Below are 18570 nucleotides of genomic sequence, written 5' to 3'. Positions count from 1 at the left end.
AAGAAAACAGACACAATAACACTTCTGGTATCCAAATGTTTTACAGACACACTTTTACTAAGCGACTAAAGATTCAATCTTACGACACAATACACACAAGTCGACTCATACCAACTATCGCTCACGATTTGACTTTTCAAATACAACTCAGTAATTACTGATGAAACTGCATGAGGTATACTGGTTTTCTTCTACCATGTAGACTAAAACATTAATACTGCAGCATTAGTTCTCTGCTTGAGTGTCCGTGATAAAATTTTAGTTTGGTTGCGAATGAGAGGCAGCCATAGCACGAGCTTCTGCATAATCTGTAGCCTTGTGAACACTGAACGTACCAATATAATTTACTGCGGAAACACTTAACGCTTTGATGGAATGTTTTTCAGAATTCTAACTCAGCGTTCTAGAACTCCCAACGGTTTCAGTTACCAGTGGCGATTATTACATCAGTGTTAGAACGTTCCGTTAAGAGCATTCTAATCGCATATTTGTGACCTCACAAAAAAAAAAAAAAAAAGAACCCTGTTCTCTGGAAAAGCCTCTGACCTTGCCCGTGTCCAGCTGTAAGAGCGAAGCCGAAGGGATGTAACCGTGTGGATAACGGATCCCTGGCTTTTCCCGAAACTGCCATCACAGCTGGTCTCGCTGCAGCAGTTAACAACAGTTTCCCATGCGAAGGGCAGACAGCTACAAGCGGCACCTGGAGAAGAAGATCGGTTTGACAGACAGTGCAGCAGGTGGAAGGAGGGAGGGAGGGAGGGAGGGAGGGACGGGGGGAATCACCGGTTCCTCATTCCCCGCTTATCAGCAGTCATTTCTCCCATTGTCCACTCGCGGGCTGTCTGTCTTTTCTGGGATTATCCCACCCAAACGGCTGTTGGGGGGGTGGGGGGGGTGGTGGAGAAGTGTCCCGGGGGGTGTGGCAGAGAGGGTTGCCACGCCGATTGTAATGCCACATTAAAGCCTGCGCTCTGTGAGTGCAGCGTAGGCCATGCTAAATACTCAGCGCCGCTGCACTCAGCCTCCAGCTCCTGTTTCCACACTCCAGAGCGCTAGTTACATTAGACTGAGCTCTTTCAGCTAAACTGCATTCAGACAATACAAACAAGCTTAACTCCAGAGGATCTCTCTCTCTCACTCTCTCTGCCTCTCTCTCTCTCTCTAACCATCTCTCCCTCTCTCTCTCTTTCTTTCACTCTTTGTCTCTATCTCTCTCAAACTGTCTCTCTCACTCTCACACTCTCTCTCTCTCACTCTTTGTCTCTGTCTCTCGGTCTCTCTTCCTCTCTCTCTGTCTCTGTCTGTCTCTTCAGTCTCTCCCTCTCTCTCTGTCTCTTTCTCTCTCTCTCTCTCTCTCTCTCTCTCTCTCTGTCTCTCTCTCTCTCTCTCTCTCTCTCCATGGTCTGAAAACTGTTCTGTGTTTGTTGGGAGGTCCGTTGCCTGTATAACAGGAGATAGTTCAGGTCTGCGAGTCTGCTCCGGGCGTCTCTGTGAAGCAGACCACCGCTGAGATTTCCCTCCACGCCAGTCGCTCTTCTGAAGGTTCCCGTGGGGGTTCTCCTCGAGCAGCAGAACCTTCGATGCGTGGAACCCGACCGCATTCCAGAACGCAGACTTTCCCACTCAAAATTCCCTCATGTTTCAGTTCTTTTAAAAAAAAAAATTTTTTTTTTACTTCTGTCTTGAGGGTATGCTAGGACTCATCGCCCGGTAGAATCTAAAATGGGGGGAGAAGAGAGAGAGAGAGAGAAAGAGAGAATTCACTTTTTTTTTTTGAAAGGGAAATAAATTCTTGAAATGAAGTCAAATGAACTTGTGCTGCTCAGGGAGAGCGTAAAGGGAACTGATGAAATGACTGCATTTCCGTGCCAAAGCAAAGAAGAGGAGCATCGAGACAAACGAAAAGAGGAAAGTTTGGAGGGAGAGTTTCACCGCCGACAGTGCGATGCGTGCGCCACGTCCACACCGCGCACAAATTTAATTTTACTTATTCTCTCTTTCATTCTCAGGGGGGGGTATTTGAGAGCTGTTGACAGCAGGACAGAGTCTCAGGCAGGAGGGGGACGTGCAGCAGGCCAGCAGGGGGCGATAGTGAGCAGGACTGCAGCCCTGCAGAGTCAGGGGGGGGGCCTGGATGGGAGAGGGATGAAGCGATGGTTTCCTTACCTACCTGGTTGCGCGTTTTGTGGGACTTCTGCAGCCAGACCCGCCACTGGTCGTACAGCTTGATGCTCATCCCGCTGCAGCCGAAGGCGTGCTTCCGCACCCACCCGAAAAACTGCTTCAGCTCCCGCCGGAGGGTGGAGTTCTGCTCCCCCGCCTTGGGGTCACACGACCCGGTCTGCAGCTGAGCTGTGGGGACGGGATGGGGGACGGGACGGGGACGGGGTCGGGTGGTGGAGGGGGGATGCAGGAGAGCGTTAAAAAAAAAAAACAGAACGGCACGGCAACGGTGTGGATCACAGGCCTTCACAGTGCTGGGGGGGTCACGGGTTTGAAGCCTGATTGCGTCACATGGCTGTCATGCCCCTGAGCTGTGTGCAAAAGCTAGCTTTAGTGCGGAGGTAATTGAACACAGACAGAGCAGCGCTTATTGTATATTTACCCCCCCCCCTTCCCTCCCTCCCCCCGAAGTAAAAAATTTGAATAAGAACATTCCATGGTCTGCATTAACTTACAGCTCTCCTACTACTCAGTGACAGATATGAATGAATATCAATATCCTAATATCAGCAAATGAATGGCATGCAGTCCGGTGACCCCACTACCCCTCTAAACGGGTCTCTGCTGGGAGAGTGCCTGATCTTGAATGCATTTGACTGGGCTTTATAGTCATATTTTGTTTTACACACGCGCACGCACACACACATACACACAAACACACTCACACATACACACAAACACACACACAAACACACACACATACACACAAACACACACACACACCCACACATACACACACACACATGCTCACATACACACAAACGCACACACAAACACACACACACACACACACACACACGCACAAGCACACAGACACACGCACACACACACAATCACACACACGCAAACACACACACACACACACACACACACACACATACACACACACACACACACACACACGCACACGCACACACACACACGCACACACACGCACGCACACACACACGCACACACAGAGCTGAACAGCATCCTGAATCCTCCACCCCGTTCAGGGACCCAGCTTTTTGAAAACAGTCAGGACCAGAACAGCCCGAAATCCCTGCAGGCCTAAGAGGAGACACGCACCAGCCCGCCAGAACACCCCGTGCCCTCTTTCTGTCTGTCCCGCGGGATGACCCCCCCATGCCCCCCCCCCCCGGCGGCCCCACGGAGCCCCCCCGGAGCTCACCGTTGTGGGGGGTGGAGGCCGCGGTGGGGCTGCTCCAGCCGCTCCAGATCCCGGCCTTCCTGGAGCCGTAGATGCCCACGGGGTTGCAGCGCACCTGGACGAAGTAGACCGTCCCGGCCTTCAGCCCCGCCAGCCTGCAGGACGTCTGGTTCCCCACGTCCTTCATCACCTGCGGAGCCCGGGGGGGTCAGGGGGGTAACACGCGTGAGTAACACACGTGCTCAAAGAAGCACGCTCATGTCCCAGTGCGTCCATAGTAACTAAGGGTTTATCACGCAAGTCACTGCTCACACACTCAATCACACACATACACATGCACATATACCCTCTATAATACCACACATACAATTACAACTACAAACAGTTCCCATAACCTTCTTTTTTCTCTCTCTATCTGTTTTACACACAGACACACGCTCTCACACACACGCTCTCTCAAACGCACACCAACACACACACATACACACTCACACACACATACTCACACACACACACACACAGATATACGCACACACGCATACTCTCTCACACACACTCACACACACTCTCACGCGCACACACACACACACACTCTCTCTCACACACACACACACTCTCTCACACTGACACACTCTCTCTCTCACACACACTCTCTCTCACACACACACACACACTGCTCTTTCTTGGCACTGCTCACACCGCTCCTCAGTCTCCCTGCCTGGCCCCAGGCCCGCCCTCCAGAGGTAACCGGGCGACGCGTTAACCTATCACAGGTGCCGTAATTGCGACAGCTCTGACTACAAAGAGAGACTGACAGACCCAGCGCCTCGTCCCTGATTTCTCCCTCGACGCTACATGTTCGAACAGAAAGAGCCAAAAAACCATTTGCGATGCAGGAATGCGGGTGGTAGCGGATACGTCGTCCCGCGTAACAGCTAACGCAGACGATAACGCGAGTTTCGTACAGCCGGTGGGCCTGTGCTCCTGTACCCGTGACGCTGCATCCACGGCAAAAAAAGTTTAACTTAACCTTTTAAAGTTTTAGTCTTGTAATAAGGCTTAAAATCTTCATTTTGTGTTTCCCTCATGTAGAAAATATTAGCTTGTTTTGAGTTACTTTTTGCTGGACGAGTGAAATTGCCTTACCCCAGTGACAAATTTAGAAATGAATCAAACTGTCTCACCTTATTGGCAATCTTTTTGTCTCATTTGGCAAAAAAAGTAACACATACAGAGTAACAAAAAAAGTAACATACATCTAAATAAGACTAAAATACTTGTTAAGATGGACTTATTTTTTGGTTTTTGCAGTGTCCTATCTTTCTTTATACGGCTGCTTTGCATGCCCCCCCCCCCCCCCTCCCCACCGAGGGATACATTTCCCACTGGCTCTCCAAAAAACGAAAATAAAGTTGTTTCAAATAAAGAACAAAAGCAGAATGCCTCTGTGTTCAAATCTTACGGCAAATTTCTGGAGCAGTTTATAAACATCCAAGGCACAAAAAAAAAAAAAAAACCTTCATAAATATGGATTTTTCTGTAAATCCTTCTCTTTAGATGCTCGCTCCAGAACTGCGCACATGGACCCGATGTGCTTTTGATCTCCGCTTGGAGCGGCCCTTATGCTATTTCGGAGGGGCGGGGGGGGGATCGCGTGTGACCAGAACCCCGCGCGAGGACGGGCCTGTGGACCCATAGCGCTCGGGGGGGGGGGGTCACCGAGCGGAGTTCGGTCCGCCGCAGCCGAACCCCCGACGTTACGCCAACGCCAAAAAAAAAACGAAAAAAAAAGGCCCCGAGAATTTGGAGCGCTACTACGCTTCAAAGAATGTTATTGTTTTGTTTTTGTTTTTTTTTTTGTTTTGCAAATTAAACACAAATGAAGCGCTTGCGGCGACCGGTTCTGTTTTCCTGGCGAAGGGCCAGCGAAGAAGGCGATCTGGTAGTGAAGGCAGGGAGGGAGGGAGGGAGGGAGGGAGGGGAGACACTGGGGTGAGCAGCCCCCGCGAGCACCAGGCTGAGGCCTGTCGTCTGTAGCTGGCTGTCGCTAAGGTGGTCGCTGAGTCTGGGCCGCGTCATTAGCTGTCTATGACCGTGGAGACTGTGGAAGAGGGACACGCCTGGCTTCGGCTAGCCCAGGTGGGGCTAACGCCGGACATAATAATAATAATAATAATAATAATAATAATAATAATAATAAATTTAATTTATATAGCGCTTTTCATGAACTCAAAGACGCTTAATTACTGCTCCCGTTACCATGGCATCAGCACCGTCGTGCCGCTCGTCAGTCACCTACGGGTGACCAGTTAATCATCAGCGAGATCAGCGCTAGTTCCAGGTGACCAGTTATCATGGTGGTGCTCAATCCTGGTCCTGGAGAGCCTACAGGGTCTGCTTGGCTTTTGTTGTCAGTTGTCAGTCAGCAATCGAGAAGCACGTCAATCAATCAGTTGACCCTTTAAAGTGTGAGGTCACAAATATGCAGTTGGAGTGTTCTTAACTGAACGTTCTAATGCTGATGTAACAATCGCTACTGGGGACTGAACGCAACAGAGTTCTAGAACACCGACTTAGAATTTTGAGTATTACATTACATTACAGGCATTTAGCAGACGCTCTTATCCAGAGCGACTTACACAACTTTCACATAGCATTTTACATTGTATCCATTTACACAGCTGGATATATACTGAAGCAATTCGGGTAAGTACCTTGCTCAAGGGTACAACGGCAGTGTCCTTACCCGGGAATCGAACCTGCGACCTTTCGGTTACAAGCCCAGTTCCTTACCCACTGTGCTACACTGCCGAGTAGAACAAAACCTACTCTTCGAAGGGTTAAAACATCTGATTACACGGCTAACTCGGGTCACCTGGTTTCTTGGAACTGAATCGGTTGCTGATCTCACGTCAAAATCAAAGAACAACCGACTCCCCATGGCTCTCCCGGACCAGGGGGGCTGAGGATCACCGCGCTACAATCAGTGAGATCAGCGGCAATCAGTGAAAAAGATGCGCCTCTCCCTCTACTCCCCCTAAAACGGGAAGGTAATTGGCTTAGACAGCAGGCTGGGGGGAACTGGGGGCTCCAAAATGGGGAGGAATGAAAAGGGGAAGAAATGTTTATATTTTTTTCACTAAAAAGTACAGAATGCGAGTGTCCCTCTTTGCAAAGGCTGATGAAGAGATCTCGCCTCCTTTTAAGGACACCTCCAAACGCCCACGATGAGGACAGAGATGATTCTTACGACAAGCACAGACCCGTTCCCCCATCTTCTCTTTTTTTGTTTCTGATTAACGGTGCGCTTTAATACGCCGATGACAACACGGGGGGTTCAGCTGTGATACCGTTCAACGGGCGTTTTTAAAAAAATGCATTTATTTATTTATTTATTTATTTATTTATTTAAAAAGGGCCCTTTGAATTATATTTTATGCACTCCGAACCCCAGCCCTGGGAAGAGTGGAAACATGCGCGCGGATCGGTTCCAGATGAAAAGCCGCAGGATTCCCGAAAGCGTAATTTATTTGAGGCCTGTCTTTTATTTGACGTTCGTTCGAAGCGGTCTTCTCGAAAATTAGCGGCGTGCCCGTCAGGTGGACGAGGGCTTTATCCCGCCTAATTCGGCGCGCTCGCCGGGGGGTACGCTGTTCGCCCCCGCGCGAAATAAAAAAGGGCCTCATCTGCCTCACCCATCAAGTCATGAGGCTATTACTTAAAATATATATATATAATAATTCCAGTATTTAAAAAAAATAATAATAATTCTACAGTAAGGGCGGGGAACAGAGGATTCTGGACATTTAGCCTGTTGGGGTTTGCCATGCAGTGAGACAGAGAGGGTATACGCATTCACAACCAAGGTACATGAGGTTCCCTGTCCCCTCTTAGCCACGGTGCTGACCGGTTTAGACCACCAGCTGATGCTTAGTAATGCTGGTAAACTACACCTACAGGCTATAAAGGAACGCATGAAGCTCGATATAAAGCAGTATAAAGCCGTCTGATGTCTATAGAACAACTGAAACAAACATGCACGTGGTTATGCTGATGTTTATGTTCATGCTGGTTTCTCAGCCCAAGGGAATGAATGGGCAAAGAGAATGAGGTACAGTCTCATCCAATCACCAAAGATAAAAGAGTTAACACAGATGTAAGAGTCAATATTCTGTCATCAGTTGACTGTATAGTGCCTCTCTGGCCCAGAGATTCTCTGGCTGCCTCTCCCCAGTGGATAGAGAGTTTTGGCCTAATGGACAGAAAACAGTAACAATGATTTTCATTGGTCACGGACGGCTCACAGCAGAGCAACAGGCCGCATTATTGGAGGGAAGAAAAGACCCTTGGCTGCTCCCTTCTTATGTGCTTCTGAGCTGTGTTTCAGTGTGGGGATATTGTCAGGGATGTTATTTTTCCTGATGAGTCAGGAAATACCATTTTTCAGACCCTGACCCTCTCTGGGGCCAGCAGCATTTGTCTAGACAGCTATTCAGACAGTGTGAATACTGTTGACGTGTGTGTATGTGGGTGTGTGTGTGAACGAGTGTGTCTGCGTTCATATGAGTATGTGTGTGTGTGTGTCTGTGTGTGTGTGTGTTCGCGTGTGTGTGTGTGTGTGTCTGTGTGTGAGACATACCCAAGGCCCCTGACTCTACCATTATCTGACTAATGAGGACAGATCCCGTCCTTGAGTGCACACCTGTGCACCTGTTTTTTTTTGGGGGGGGGGGGGTGTTTAGGCGCTCTCTCACCTTCCACTCGGTGCTGTCCTCCAGCCGGTAGCGGATCTGGTACTTGGCCTGGAAGAGGAACTCTTTGAGGGCGGGGGGCGTGCCCCAGCGCACGCTCAGCTGGTCCTCCAGCTCCCCCACGCGGCTCACGTGCACGTCGCTGGGGGGGTCCGTGGTCACTGCGGCGAGAGGGACACAGACACGCAGGAGGTCAGGGAGCGTCACGGGACAGAGACGGCGATAGAGAGGGATGATTTGGGACTGTACTCATGGGCACACACACACATGCTTGCTCATGCATTTACACACACAACTGCATATATACACACACACACACACACAACCACGTATACACATACACACACATACAAGCACACACACAAACACATTCACACACACACATGCAAACACAGACACAGAAGCACATACGCACACACACACACACACACACATACACAAACACACACGCACACACATACACACATACAGACACACACGCACGCACACATGCTTACACACACACATACAGACACACACATGTGCATGCACACACACGCACTCATTTATACAGATACACACACACTCACACACACAAACCACAAACCCAAAAATGTCTCAATTACCAGAATCACTAGGGGTCACTTATCCCTGTCTCTGCCTGAGGTCAGAGTTTTAAATCAGAATCAGACTTTCGCATGGACATGAAAACATTTCACAATTACACATGAAAATGGAAGTGATTAGGCAATCAGCAAAGTAAAAACGCAAGCGCCTCGCAAACAAAAAGAAAAGAGAAACTTCTGAGAGAAGCGTAGCTGGCTCTGATCAACACAACCTGCGCTTTTATCTCCTGTTTCTTCTCCCAGAGAAACCACTGCTTCTGACCAACAGCAGAGACTCTTATTCACTGCTTCTGACCAATAGCAGGGACTCTTATTCACTGCTTCTGACCAACAGCAGAGACTCTTATTCACTGCTTCTGACCAACAGCAGAGACTCTTATTCACTGCTTCTGACCAACAGCAGAGACTCTTATTCACTGCTTCTGACCAACAGCAGAGACTCTTATTCACTGCTTCTGACCAATAGCAGGGACTCTTAATCACTGCTTCTGACCAACAGCAGGGACTCTTATTCACTGCTTCTGACCAACAGCAGAGACTCTTATTCACTACTTCTGACCAATAGCAGGGACTCTTATTCACTGCTTCTGACCAATAGCAGAGACTCTTATTCACTGCTTCTGACCAACAGCACACAGACTCAGTTTTGTCCCCAAAAGCAGCAGGTGAGGACACCCGGGAACTTGGAAAGGCCCGCATTGTCAGGTGGCCGAATCTGTGATAGTTTTGATTGGGTCAGGGAGGTCTACGGTGGCATGTGACTCTTCTGTTTTCCTATGCTTAAAGGAAGTCCCGCCCACCATGACCCTTTCATTTCTGAGCTTTTTTGTTTTTATCCTTCACTCTGTTTTACTTCTCCTGTCATCACTCTCGCATGCAATTTAGCTTCTGATTCAGATCATGATATTACATTACACTGAGATATGAATTAAATTGAATTATAATCGTATTGCATTACAGTCGCATGTAAACTCTAACCACCCCACGTATCTTTGTGTCCGTATTTCAGCCTCTACAGTTAATATTATATTACATAATAATTTAATATTAAAATTTAATAATATCGCATTGCAGCCATAAATAATCTCTATTCTCCAAACGGTTCTCTCCAGATGTCTCCTGGGATATCAGTGAGTTCTGCTGAGCTAACGTCCCCACTGGCTCTCTACTGCTTACATTAGCAGATACTTACACCATAATCTGAACAATAATATTTAATTACAGCTTTATATGAACCCTGTCAGACCCTTAGGAGAAGGTTTTGGTGGAAAAGGTCAATCTGCGTACACCTTTTCTCCCTCTTTTCTCCCTCTTTTCTGCCTCTCTCTTTCTGCCTTTTGGTTTTTTCTTTTCCTCCTGTTTTTTGTTCCCCACTGGGGTTTGTTAATCCAAGCCCCCCAGGACCAAATCTCAGATCAGCCCCTGTGAAAGCCTGTTGAGGCGAAGCTTTTTTCAGGGTGCATTTCAACCCAAAAAAGAAGATATATTAAATATAAACAAATAAAAAAAGCTGAAGATATATTAAATATAAACGACTTAAATCAACTGAGGTGTGCTACAATGAGATCCTCACTAAAAGCATCAGGACTAAAAGCATCAGGACTTTGGGGACTAAATTGGTTTCACTCTTGTCCTGTTTTTAATTTTTAAATGCGCACAGATGCCTGGCTATAGTTTATTTGATCAGTTCAGGCTAACCTGGGAGTTAGACATGGAGAGGATGAAGTTACAAGATTACCTAACCCTACCCCGCCCCCCCACCCCCCCGATTTATCTTTTCATTTAAACATATTTAACCATTAATAACACTGATAAGGAATAATAAGGAATGAAGAACAGGTATAGGCAGAGAGTGCAGTAGGACCCATTTACTCTGTAAAGAGTTGATTTAACACTGTATAATGTTACTCTGAGTAGCTCTATCCTATGGCGGGACGGTCCTGTAACAGCGGGGCTTTCCTCGCACCTCAGTCCCAAACTCCGGCCCTCCTCCTGCTGGCCGCACATAACCGAAAGGTTGCAGGTTCGATTCCCAGGTTGGACACTGCCATTGTATCCTCGAACAAGGCAACCTTAACCTGAGTTGCTTCAGTGTATATCCAGCCGTATGGACGGAAGTGCTACGTGATAAGTAGGCCGCTCTGGATAAGAGCGTCTGCTAAACGCCTGTAATGTAATGTAAAGTAAATTGCCTTGAGCTCGGGGCTGTCACTGAAGGTGCTAAAGCAGCGATAAGATTTCACCGGCACGCTGAATTCGTTCCAGCGCCCGTTTAATTTGTAGTCTACCCTGGGCCGTCCTGGACGTGTCAGAGGGAAGAATGAAGATTAATCACGTCTGCGGGGGCTGGATTCACACGTGAAAGGCCTCTGTGGTCTCGTTTCGAGTGCCTGGAACTTCTTAATCTTGGAGCCTTTCGTCGAGCTTTACGAGTCCCTCTCTCACAGTTTCAACTCTTTTGACTCTGCACCTTGAGCTACTGCGTCGGTGTGAGTGCGACTCTTCAGACATTTCTTGAGCTTCCAATACACAATATGAATATATGCATATATACAAATATACATGCCGATATAAATGATGAAATAATATATATATGATATATGTATAATTTCTTGAATTGGCTTGGATTTTACTGGGTAAATTCTGATTGATGTTTGTTTTTTTTCTAATAAAATAGTTCAGTTGCGTTTGAAAATATTTGAAACGTAACTGACTGACGGTGGCTGGGGGTTGGGAGGGGTCACTGTGACTCTCACCTGAGCCTCATCTCAGCTCTGTAGCTTAAGGGGCTTCTGCACTCAGCACTGAGCTTGTAAAATTCCATTCCCACAGGAAAGGGGTGTGTGCTGCGTACGTGTGTGTGTGTGTGTGTGTGTGCTGCGTACGTGTGTGTGTGCCTGTGAGGGTAGGTGCGGTGTGTGTGTATGTGAGTGTTGTGTGTGTGTGCTGCGTATGTGCGTGTGTATGTGTGTGTGTGAGTGTGTAAGTGTGTGTGTGTGTGTGTGTGTGTGTAAGTAAGTGTGTGTGTATGTGTGTGTGTGAGTGTGTGTCTGTGTCTGGACAGGATGTGTTCATGAAAGGACAAGGGCGGGTCAGATGCGGTAATGGAAGGCATTCGTCACAGACACACCCTGCCATCCCCCAGGCAACGGCCAGGCCCTTTCATCTGCCCTACCTGCTCCGCAAACCACTGGCGTGGGAGGGGAGGGGGCAGGGCCGGGCTGGGGCATGGGGGGCGGGGGGGGTGGGGGGGGGCGTGGGAGGAGGGATCAGGGGGCGGGAGGTCAAGCCTCACCCACTCACCCACGTCCAGGATGTCCAGGGCGATGACGTCAGAGGTGGCGGCCCCCAGCTGATTGGACGCCTCCACCCAGATCTCGTAGGGCGTGAAGAGGGCGAGGTCGCGCGGGATGTAGCAGGAGTAGGGCTGCCCGCCGCCGTAGTCCTCGCACTCCTGCTCGCGCCCGTACCACCTGCGCGGGGCGAAACGCGCCAGCCGTCAAACATCAAAGCCTCTCAGTCCGACAGTCCGAAACCACAGGGACGAGCAGGAAGCCCGCCAAGCGCCCGCTAACTCCGCACACAAGACACTATCATGGCCTTATTGCTGTGATTATGCTAATGGATCTGCCAAGGCAGATTCCAGTGCCTTCCAATGAAGAGCAAGTGGACTCGGATTATAGTGTCCTGTAATTTTCTGTTGTTCTGCAGGTTCTTTTGTACTGAAACAAAAAAACACGAATTCACACGGTAAAGATGAAGACTTGTCGAAAAGATCAGAGTCTCTCGGTCGTTAAATCCCTGATTCTTAACCCTTTAAGGCGTGAGGTCGCAAGTATGTGATTAGATTAGAATGTTCTTGACTGAACATTCTAATGCTGATGTCACAATCACTGCTGGCAGTTGAAAGCGACAAAGTTCTAGAACACTGACTTAGAATTCTGAAAAAGGGTGAAACGGCAGTGGCAGGAGATGAAGCAACAAAAGGCCAATGAGTCAACCACCGAAAATAAAGCCCCCTTTTGGGGACAGGCTAAGCTCGGCCCGAGGGGGGGTGGGGGGTTTGGGGGGGGGGGGGGGGGACTTACTTCAGCTTGTACTTCAGGGTGTACTTGGTTCTGATGAAGGTCTCTCCCTGTCCTCCAGGCCTCCAGCTGCAGGTGAGGTCTTTGGTGTTTCGGGACCTACAGGTGAGGTCCACCGGCTTCTCCGGGGGCACTGGGGGAGACAGCGGGGGGGGGGAAGAACAGCACCTTTCAGTCTTTCAGTCGCAACCCCGCCCCCCCCCCCCCCCCCCCCCCCCCGCCCCAAAAAAAATCGCCAGGCCTCACCCGTCCCACGAACGGTGTGAACAAAAGACCCACGTCAGCCGACCTGACAGGAAGTGTGCGCGCGAAACGCTCGCCAACCGCCCAAAAAACGTCAACTCTGATTTGAGCGCCTCTGAGCCCCGTTATTCAGAGCTACCGATGCGTACTCCTTTTTCAATTAAAGCTGTTTCCCTTGGTTTTTAAACGTCTGGAACCCTCCCAAGTCTGTGCTCAGCCAACGCTGAAAAAAGGAGAGATCAAGACGGCTGCCCGTGAGGTTCGTCCGATCATCTCCCGTTGCACAGTCAGCGTGATGGAAGATTCGGGTACGACGTTCAGGAGAACGCTGACTTCATTTGTGTGTGCATGTGCGCGTGTGTGCGCGTGTGCGCGCAATCCAACGTGTGGCCGCGCACGTGAGCAATCCCCCAGTTTCCCAACACTGACACAATAACCCGGTCTCCCGGCAACGGGCAGCACACGCCTTCACTCGTGCGGGTGACGTGTTCTGACTGCTGACAGGCTGATGATGACTTGCCGGGTGTTAATGAGCACCCAGGTGTTAAACGGGGCCTGCATGACTTCACAAGTCCACAATCAAAACAAAACCATGAGAGGCTCCGTGTGCCAACTGGCCCGTTCTCATCGCTACGTGTTCCTCGGCAACCCACCTCAGGATCTCAGGCGTCGTGACATAGCCTCCAATCTCCATTTTTTATGTCATTTAGGGTTTTTAAAACACACATCGAAAGTTCTTATCCAAGTCTATGTTCCTATATTTCATAACTCAACCGAAAAAATTAGTTTTGGTAACTAAGGAATAGAAAAAGACACAAATTTTTTTGCCGGAGGTGACAACTCCATTTTCTGGAGAATTTTCAGCACATCTCCGACGATAAAACTACAATAAAAGATTAGCCTGCTCCGGACTACACCTCCCATCAGCCCCCATTCTCCCAGTGCATTCTGGGATCCCCGGATACTTACTGCCCACAAAGAGACAGGAGCCGGCCAGCACGTGTCCCCCGTTGCCATGGCACACCAGGTTGTCGCCGGACTGTTGGCGGGAGCCGTTGAGCCGCGGCAGGGTGAGGGCGAGCGCGGTGGGGCCCAGCACGCGGTAGGAGCCCCCGGGGAGCCGCTTCCCGTTCAGCGTCCAGTAGAGGGCGCTGGCGTGCAGGCCCAGCTCGGGGCTCACCGTGCAGGTGGCCGTCAGGCTGGAGCCGATGCGCAGGGCGGGGTCCTGGGGCAGGACGGCGGCCACTTCGCAGGAGAGGCCGGGGGGGAGGGGGGACGGGAGAGGGGGGGTGGGGTGGGGGGTGGGGGGTGGTGGGGGGGGGTGAGCAGAAGAGAGACGAGGGTCAGGGCGGAGGGTTCAGGGTGGAGGGGCAGGGATGAAGGGAGTGGCAGAAAGAAAGAAGAAAGGAAGAAAAGAAAAAAAGATGAGGTGAGGTTATTTATTGCCCTCAGTGATGGGAGAGGTGGATTTATGGGGTTTGGAACTCAAGCGGCTGAGTAATTACTACTTTACGCGACTCGCAGACTTGTCCATTAAAATTATTAACACCGTTTTATGGCAGCGCACAGGCCTCCTGCTCATGTGCAGAGAGCAGGAGACCAGAGAGTTTGAACATTAACCCTTCGGCCCTTAAACGTGAGTTTAATAAAGTGCTTCAGTGTCACATGAGTGTTATAGCTCTTGTTAAAGGGGTAATGGATGCTTGTGTTAAAAGCGTGCATTAACCCCTTGAAAAGTAGGTTTTCTGGAATGTTTTATTTCCCCCTCAGAATTCTAAGTCAGTGTTCTAGAACTCCAGTGCTTTCCCTTGCCTGTAGTGACTGTTACATCAGCATTAGAACGTTCAGTGAGGAACATTCTAATCACGTATTTGCGATTAGAATGTTTACACCTTTAAGGGTTAAACTGGGGCCAGAGCAGTTGGCGTAGTTGGCGCCCCCGCGTGTGTTTTGGGGCTGGGCCGACGTCACGTGCATTCTGGGACAGCGGATAATGAACACCCTGTACGACACAGACGTTCTGGAAAATGTCAGCTGCTCTCGAACCCGAGTGCGACCGTCTGCTCGTTGCTCGAAGTCCCACTTAGGTTACTCTCAAATACAATGCCCTTAGTTTCGTAACCAAGCAACGATTCCATTAAATTCATGTTCCTCAATCGGAGTAAAAGCTATAAATATATTAGGCCTACAATGTCCCACAGTTCAAGTTGTCGGTTTACCACAATGCACTCAAATCAAGTAGCGTTTCCAAATATTTTCATCCCAAGGGGCATCAGTCAGGTAACCAGCGGGAATCACCAAGCCACATGAAATTACAGCCAGAGAACTTTGCATTTAAAAGACATTTCAGTACACCAGAGACCGTGACGGGTGGGGCGGGGGGGGGACGTTCCGGAGGGACAAGGGGTATGGGAACACAAATGCGAGTCCTCTATTTAAAATATTTTAATCAGGACTGTTATTAATTTTGTTTCCTTCATCTGTTCTGTGCTGTTGCGGTTTGTGCCCAGGCAGAAGGGGAACAGGTATCATGACGTATGAAACCATCCGTTCTGGCCCACAATCACAAACGCAGCACTTTTAACCCCAGAGCAAACAGAAAGCAGCCTTCGGTAAAAACGAGGGATTACCCACAATGCAACTGCGAGGAAGGAAAAATCAGCGGCCGCTTTCAGCGCTCGGGTTTGCGCTGTCAGTTGCGCCAGGAAGCATAAAGGCCGTTAATCTCTGTGTTTGTTTAACAAAATTCCCTTTCAAGTTTTCATGGGACAAAAGGGGTGTTTAGTTCTGATGTTAAAATCCGTAAAGCTGCAACATTTGAAAAAGAGCAGATTCCTGAACGAAAGGGTCCGAGAGGCAAATTATTAAAAAAAACAAACAATAACAATAAAATTGGCTTGACTTGAAGCATTGAGTTACGTGCAATCCTGACTGGCTTTCCACTCCATGTAAAAACCCGAACAAACCATCGTAAAATACAAAGGTAATCTGAACCGCGGTTCATGACTTTGAGTCCAGTTTTGAGCCATCATAAATACATGAATTCTATAGGCAAACAAACACACACACGCACGTACAAACATCTGACCCTTATTTGCCTGTTTGCTAATTTCTCATGCCCCGTATGTTAACATTTATATCACACAAATTGTCTACCTTTTTTTGCCATATTAACTCTATTATCGCATTATCTGTAAATTTTGTGGATTGATGGTGAAGAGTGAGTCTAAATAAAAACTGTGACGCATGTTTGGAATATCAGAAACTCAAATCACCTTTTTAATATTTAATTATTCAATTTTTGAGTTTGTCAGGACATTAATTTCAGCAGGCAGTGATGACAATATTACACTTTAAAAGGTCCAGTGTCAGTTTTCAGCTGTTGAGAAATAATTTTCTGGAATGGGTGGTAAGAAAAAATAAGTGAAATTAAATGTGCTTTAACTTTGTGAAATTTCCATATTGCATGTTTCAGCTTGCTTGACTTGAGCATCAACAATCTCAAAAAAATATTCCCCTTGTATAAACCAGGACTTGAAAGAACAACTATTTCAGAGCAGTAGGTTATTTGGAAATGTATACTTTTTAGAACAGTTGAACAAGATGCAGTACAAATGTGATACACTTTGTGTGGTCATTAGTGCACACCGTCGGTATCATATTCCAAAAGCATGTCAGTGTCTTTCATTTGCGAGGCTTTCTATTAAAAGCCCTGTATTTTATTATAAATAATTAATGAACGACAGTGGTTCCAAATTTGCAATGGAAGCGTAACGTAACGAACTGAGATTTAGATTCACTGTAGTGACGGAACCTCGCGCGCCCGGATTTCCATAATTTCACCTCACGTGCTAAAATTCTTCACAGGGGTTGACGTAATTAAAGTTTCATACGTCGGTAGTTTTTCTGTCGTTCTGTTTGTTCTGTCGACGTAAACACAACAGCAGGTATGGGAAGTGGGAAAATGTAATCTAATTTAATTAAATTAAACACTATTTAAATATCTGTCAAGCAAAGATCTGTTGCAAGTTCCATAGCGTTACCAAGTATGTTTGGAATGCAAGTTAGTACTTTGAAATATCACTTTACTGTTAGCCAAAACACATATTATTACAACTATGTTTGTTTATGTATCTTTGTATATTTCAAACGCCATACCTACATCAACGATCCAAGTGTTATAAAAACAACTTGCTGAAATTCTTACCCTTAGAGCATTTTCCAACAATAGTACATCGCTGTGCCGTTTTCCCAAAAAGTTTTTCCCCTCAGGTAATGAATGTTTTTCCAAAAAAAAAAAAAAAAAAAATATTACAAAATAGGGCGAACTTCTGTGACTTGTAAGCAAGTACAAAATACCGGTTATTGTGAAAGAAGACATCCAAATTTTGGTATTTGACGATTTCACACATTTACCTTCTCGCCTTTTCAATGCAACTACAGTAATGGTGCGTGGTCTGAATGATTATATGAACTTCATCGCCGACAACTTCTGTAAGGTGTAAGGTAAAAAAAATGCCATAGTGTTGTAATACAGTAGCTTTTCTCTTATTGAAAGTGATCGCCTCCTAAACTATTTACAAATCCAACAAGAAAGACTTGACAAACTGAAACGGCTATGGCAAGTGAGCACTTGGCACTGCAGCCGTTTAATAGCACAGCGAATGCACACAGCAGTACTTACGTGTGGAAGACAGCACTCGGGGGACACACAGCACGAGGCACAGAAAGGTGATCATATTCAGGGAACGTTCGTTGTCTCGGAATTCTTTCTCTCGCGGTCCCTGAGTCCTCTGTTTTACGCACGCTCGAGGGGGAAAAACAACTGCTAAACGCGCGGCTTGGTGCGGGACTGTAACTGAATTTTATCTGGCCACTTGAGAGTGGAATTACTTCACTTATTGGTCTGCGTAGGCTGTGCTCCTACCTCATATCTAAGACTGTGTATAAGCTTTCGGTATCTTTAGTTTTTTCTGTCAGTTAATAATGGTTTGCTTTGGTGCACGCCTCAACAGCTCGCTAAAATATACAAGTTGATACTTTCCACGCCCCTCTCTTTTCTTCCCACACAGTCAGGAGTCATTTTTGCCTCTTTCTTTTCTTTTCTTTTTTTTTTTTTGGGGGGGGGGGGGGGTCTACTTCTTCATTCCTACCCTCTGCCGGTATGCGTTTAAAAGTCAAAGACTTCGACATTTTCCATAATCCAACGTAACTATCATCAATGCCGTTTGGTGGGCGCGTGAATCATTCTATTTCACGAAACCTGTGCAGCGCGAACGAAGGCTGTCAGGCGCTGTGAAAGTTCGTAAGGGAGAAAAAAATTGCGTAACCTTCTTCTTTTCTTCTTTTGCCTTTAATGAAGAAGAAGAAAAAAAACTTTGCCCGAGGCAACAAGAACACTCATTGAGTAACCGAAGAAGAAGGTTTATTTATTTTGACGTTGTGATGGGTGAACATTTAGCCTCCTAAGAAACGCGTTCCAGTTGGTTCCCTAGACGACAAAAATTGAAGTT

At 47.7% G+C, this 18570-nt stretch overlaps 1 protein-coding gene across 3 annotated transcripts; it reads right to left on the bottom strand.

Moving 5' to 3' along the window:
• Window positions 1-1360: 1360 nt before the first annotated feature.
• crlf1a (cytokine receptor-like factor 1a) lies at window positions 1361-18098 on the bottom strand. Of its 3 annotated transcripts, none has more exons than XM_035423605.1 (8): window positions 17742-18098; window positions 14027-14302; window positions 12818-12947; window positions 12033-12202; window positions 8128-8285; window positions 3395-3563; window positions 2167-2352; window positions 1361-1717 (listed from the first exon to the last, which is right to left on the bottom strand). In XM_035423605.1, exons 1-8 carry the CDS (start codon window positions 17794-17796, stop codon window positions 1701-1703), a joined length of 1161 nt encoding a protein of 386 aa, XP_035279496.1. In that variant the 5' UTR covers window positions 17797-18098; the 3' UTR covers window positions 1361-1700. The 3 variants fall into 3 exon arrangements, with proteins under 3 accessions (XP_035279496.1, XP_035279495.1, XP_035279497.1); XM_035423604.1 differs by having other exon boundaries at window positions 2171-2352; XM_035423606.1 differs by lacking the exon at window positions 1361-1717 and having other exon boundaries at window positions 2247-2347.
• Window positions 18099-18570: the final 472 nt, after the last annotated feature.

Source organism: Anguilla anguilla, chromosome 6 (assembly GCF_013347855.1).
Source record: "Anguilla anguilla isolate fAngAng1 chromosome 6, fAngAng1.pri, whole genome shotgun sequence".
Classification (NCBI taxonomy): domain Eukaryota; kingdom Metazoa; phylum Chordata; class Actinopteri; order Anguilliformes; family Anguillidae; genus Anguilla; species Anguilla anguilla.
The sequence above is the reverse complement of the archived record's forward strand: the minus strand, read 5'-3'. Positions and strand labels throughout refer to the sequence as shown.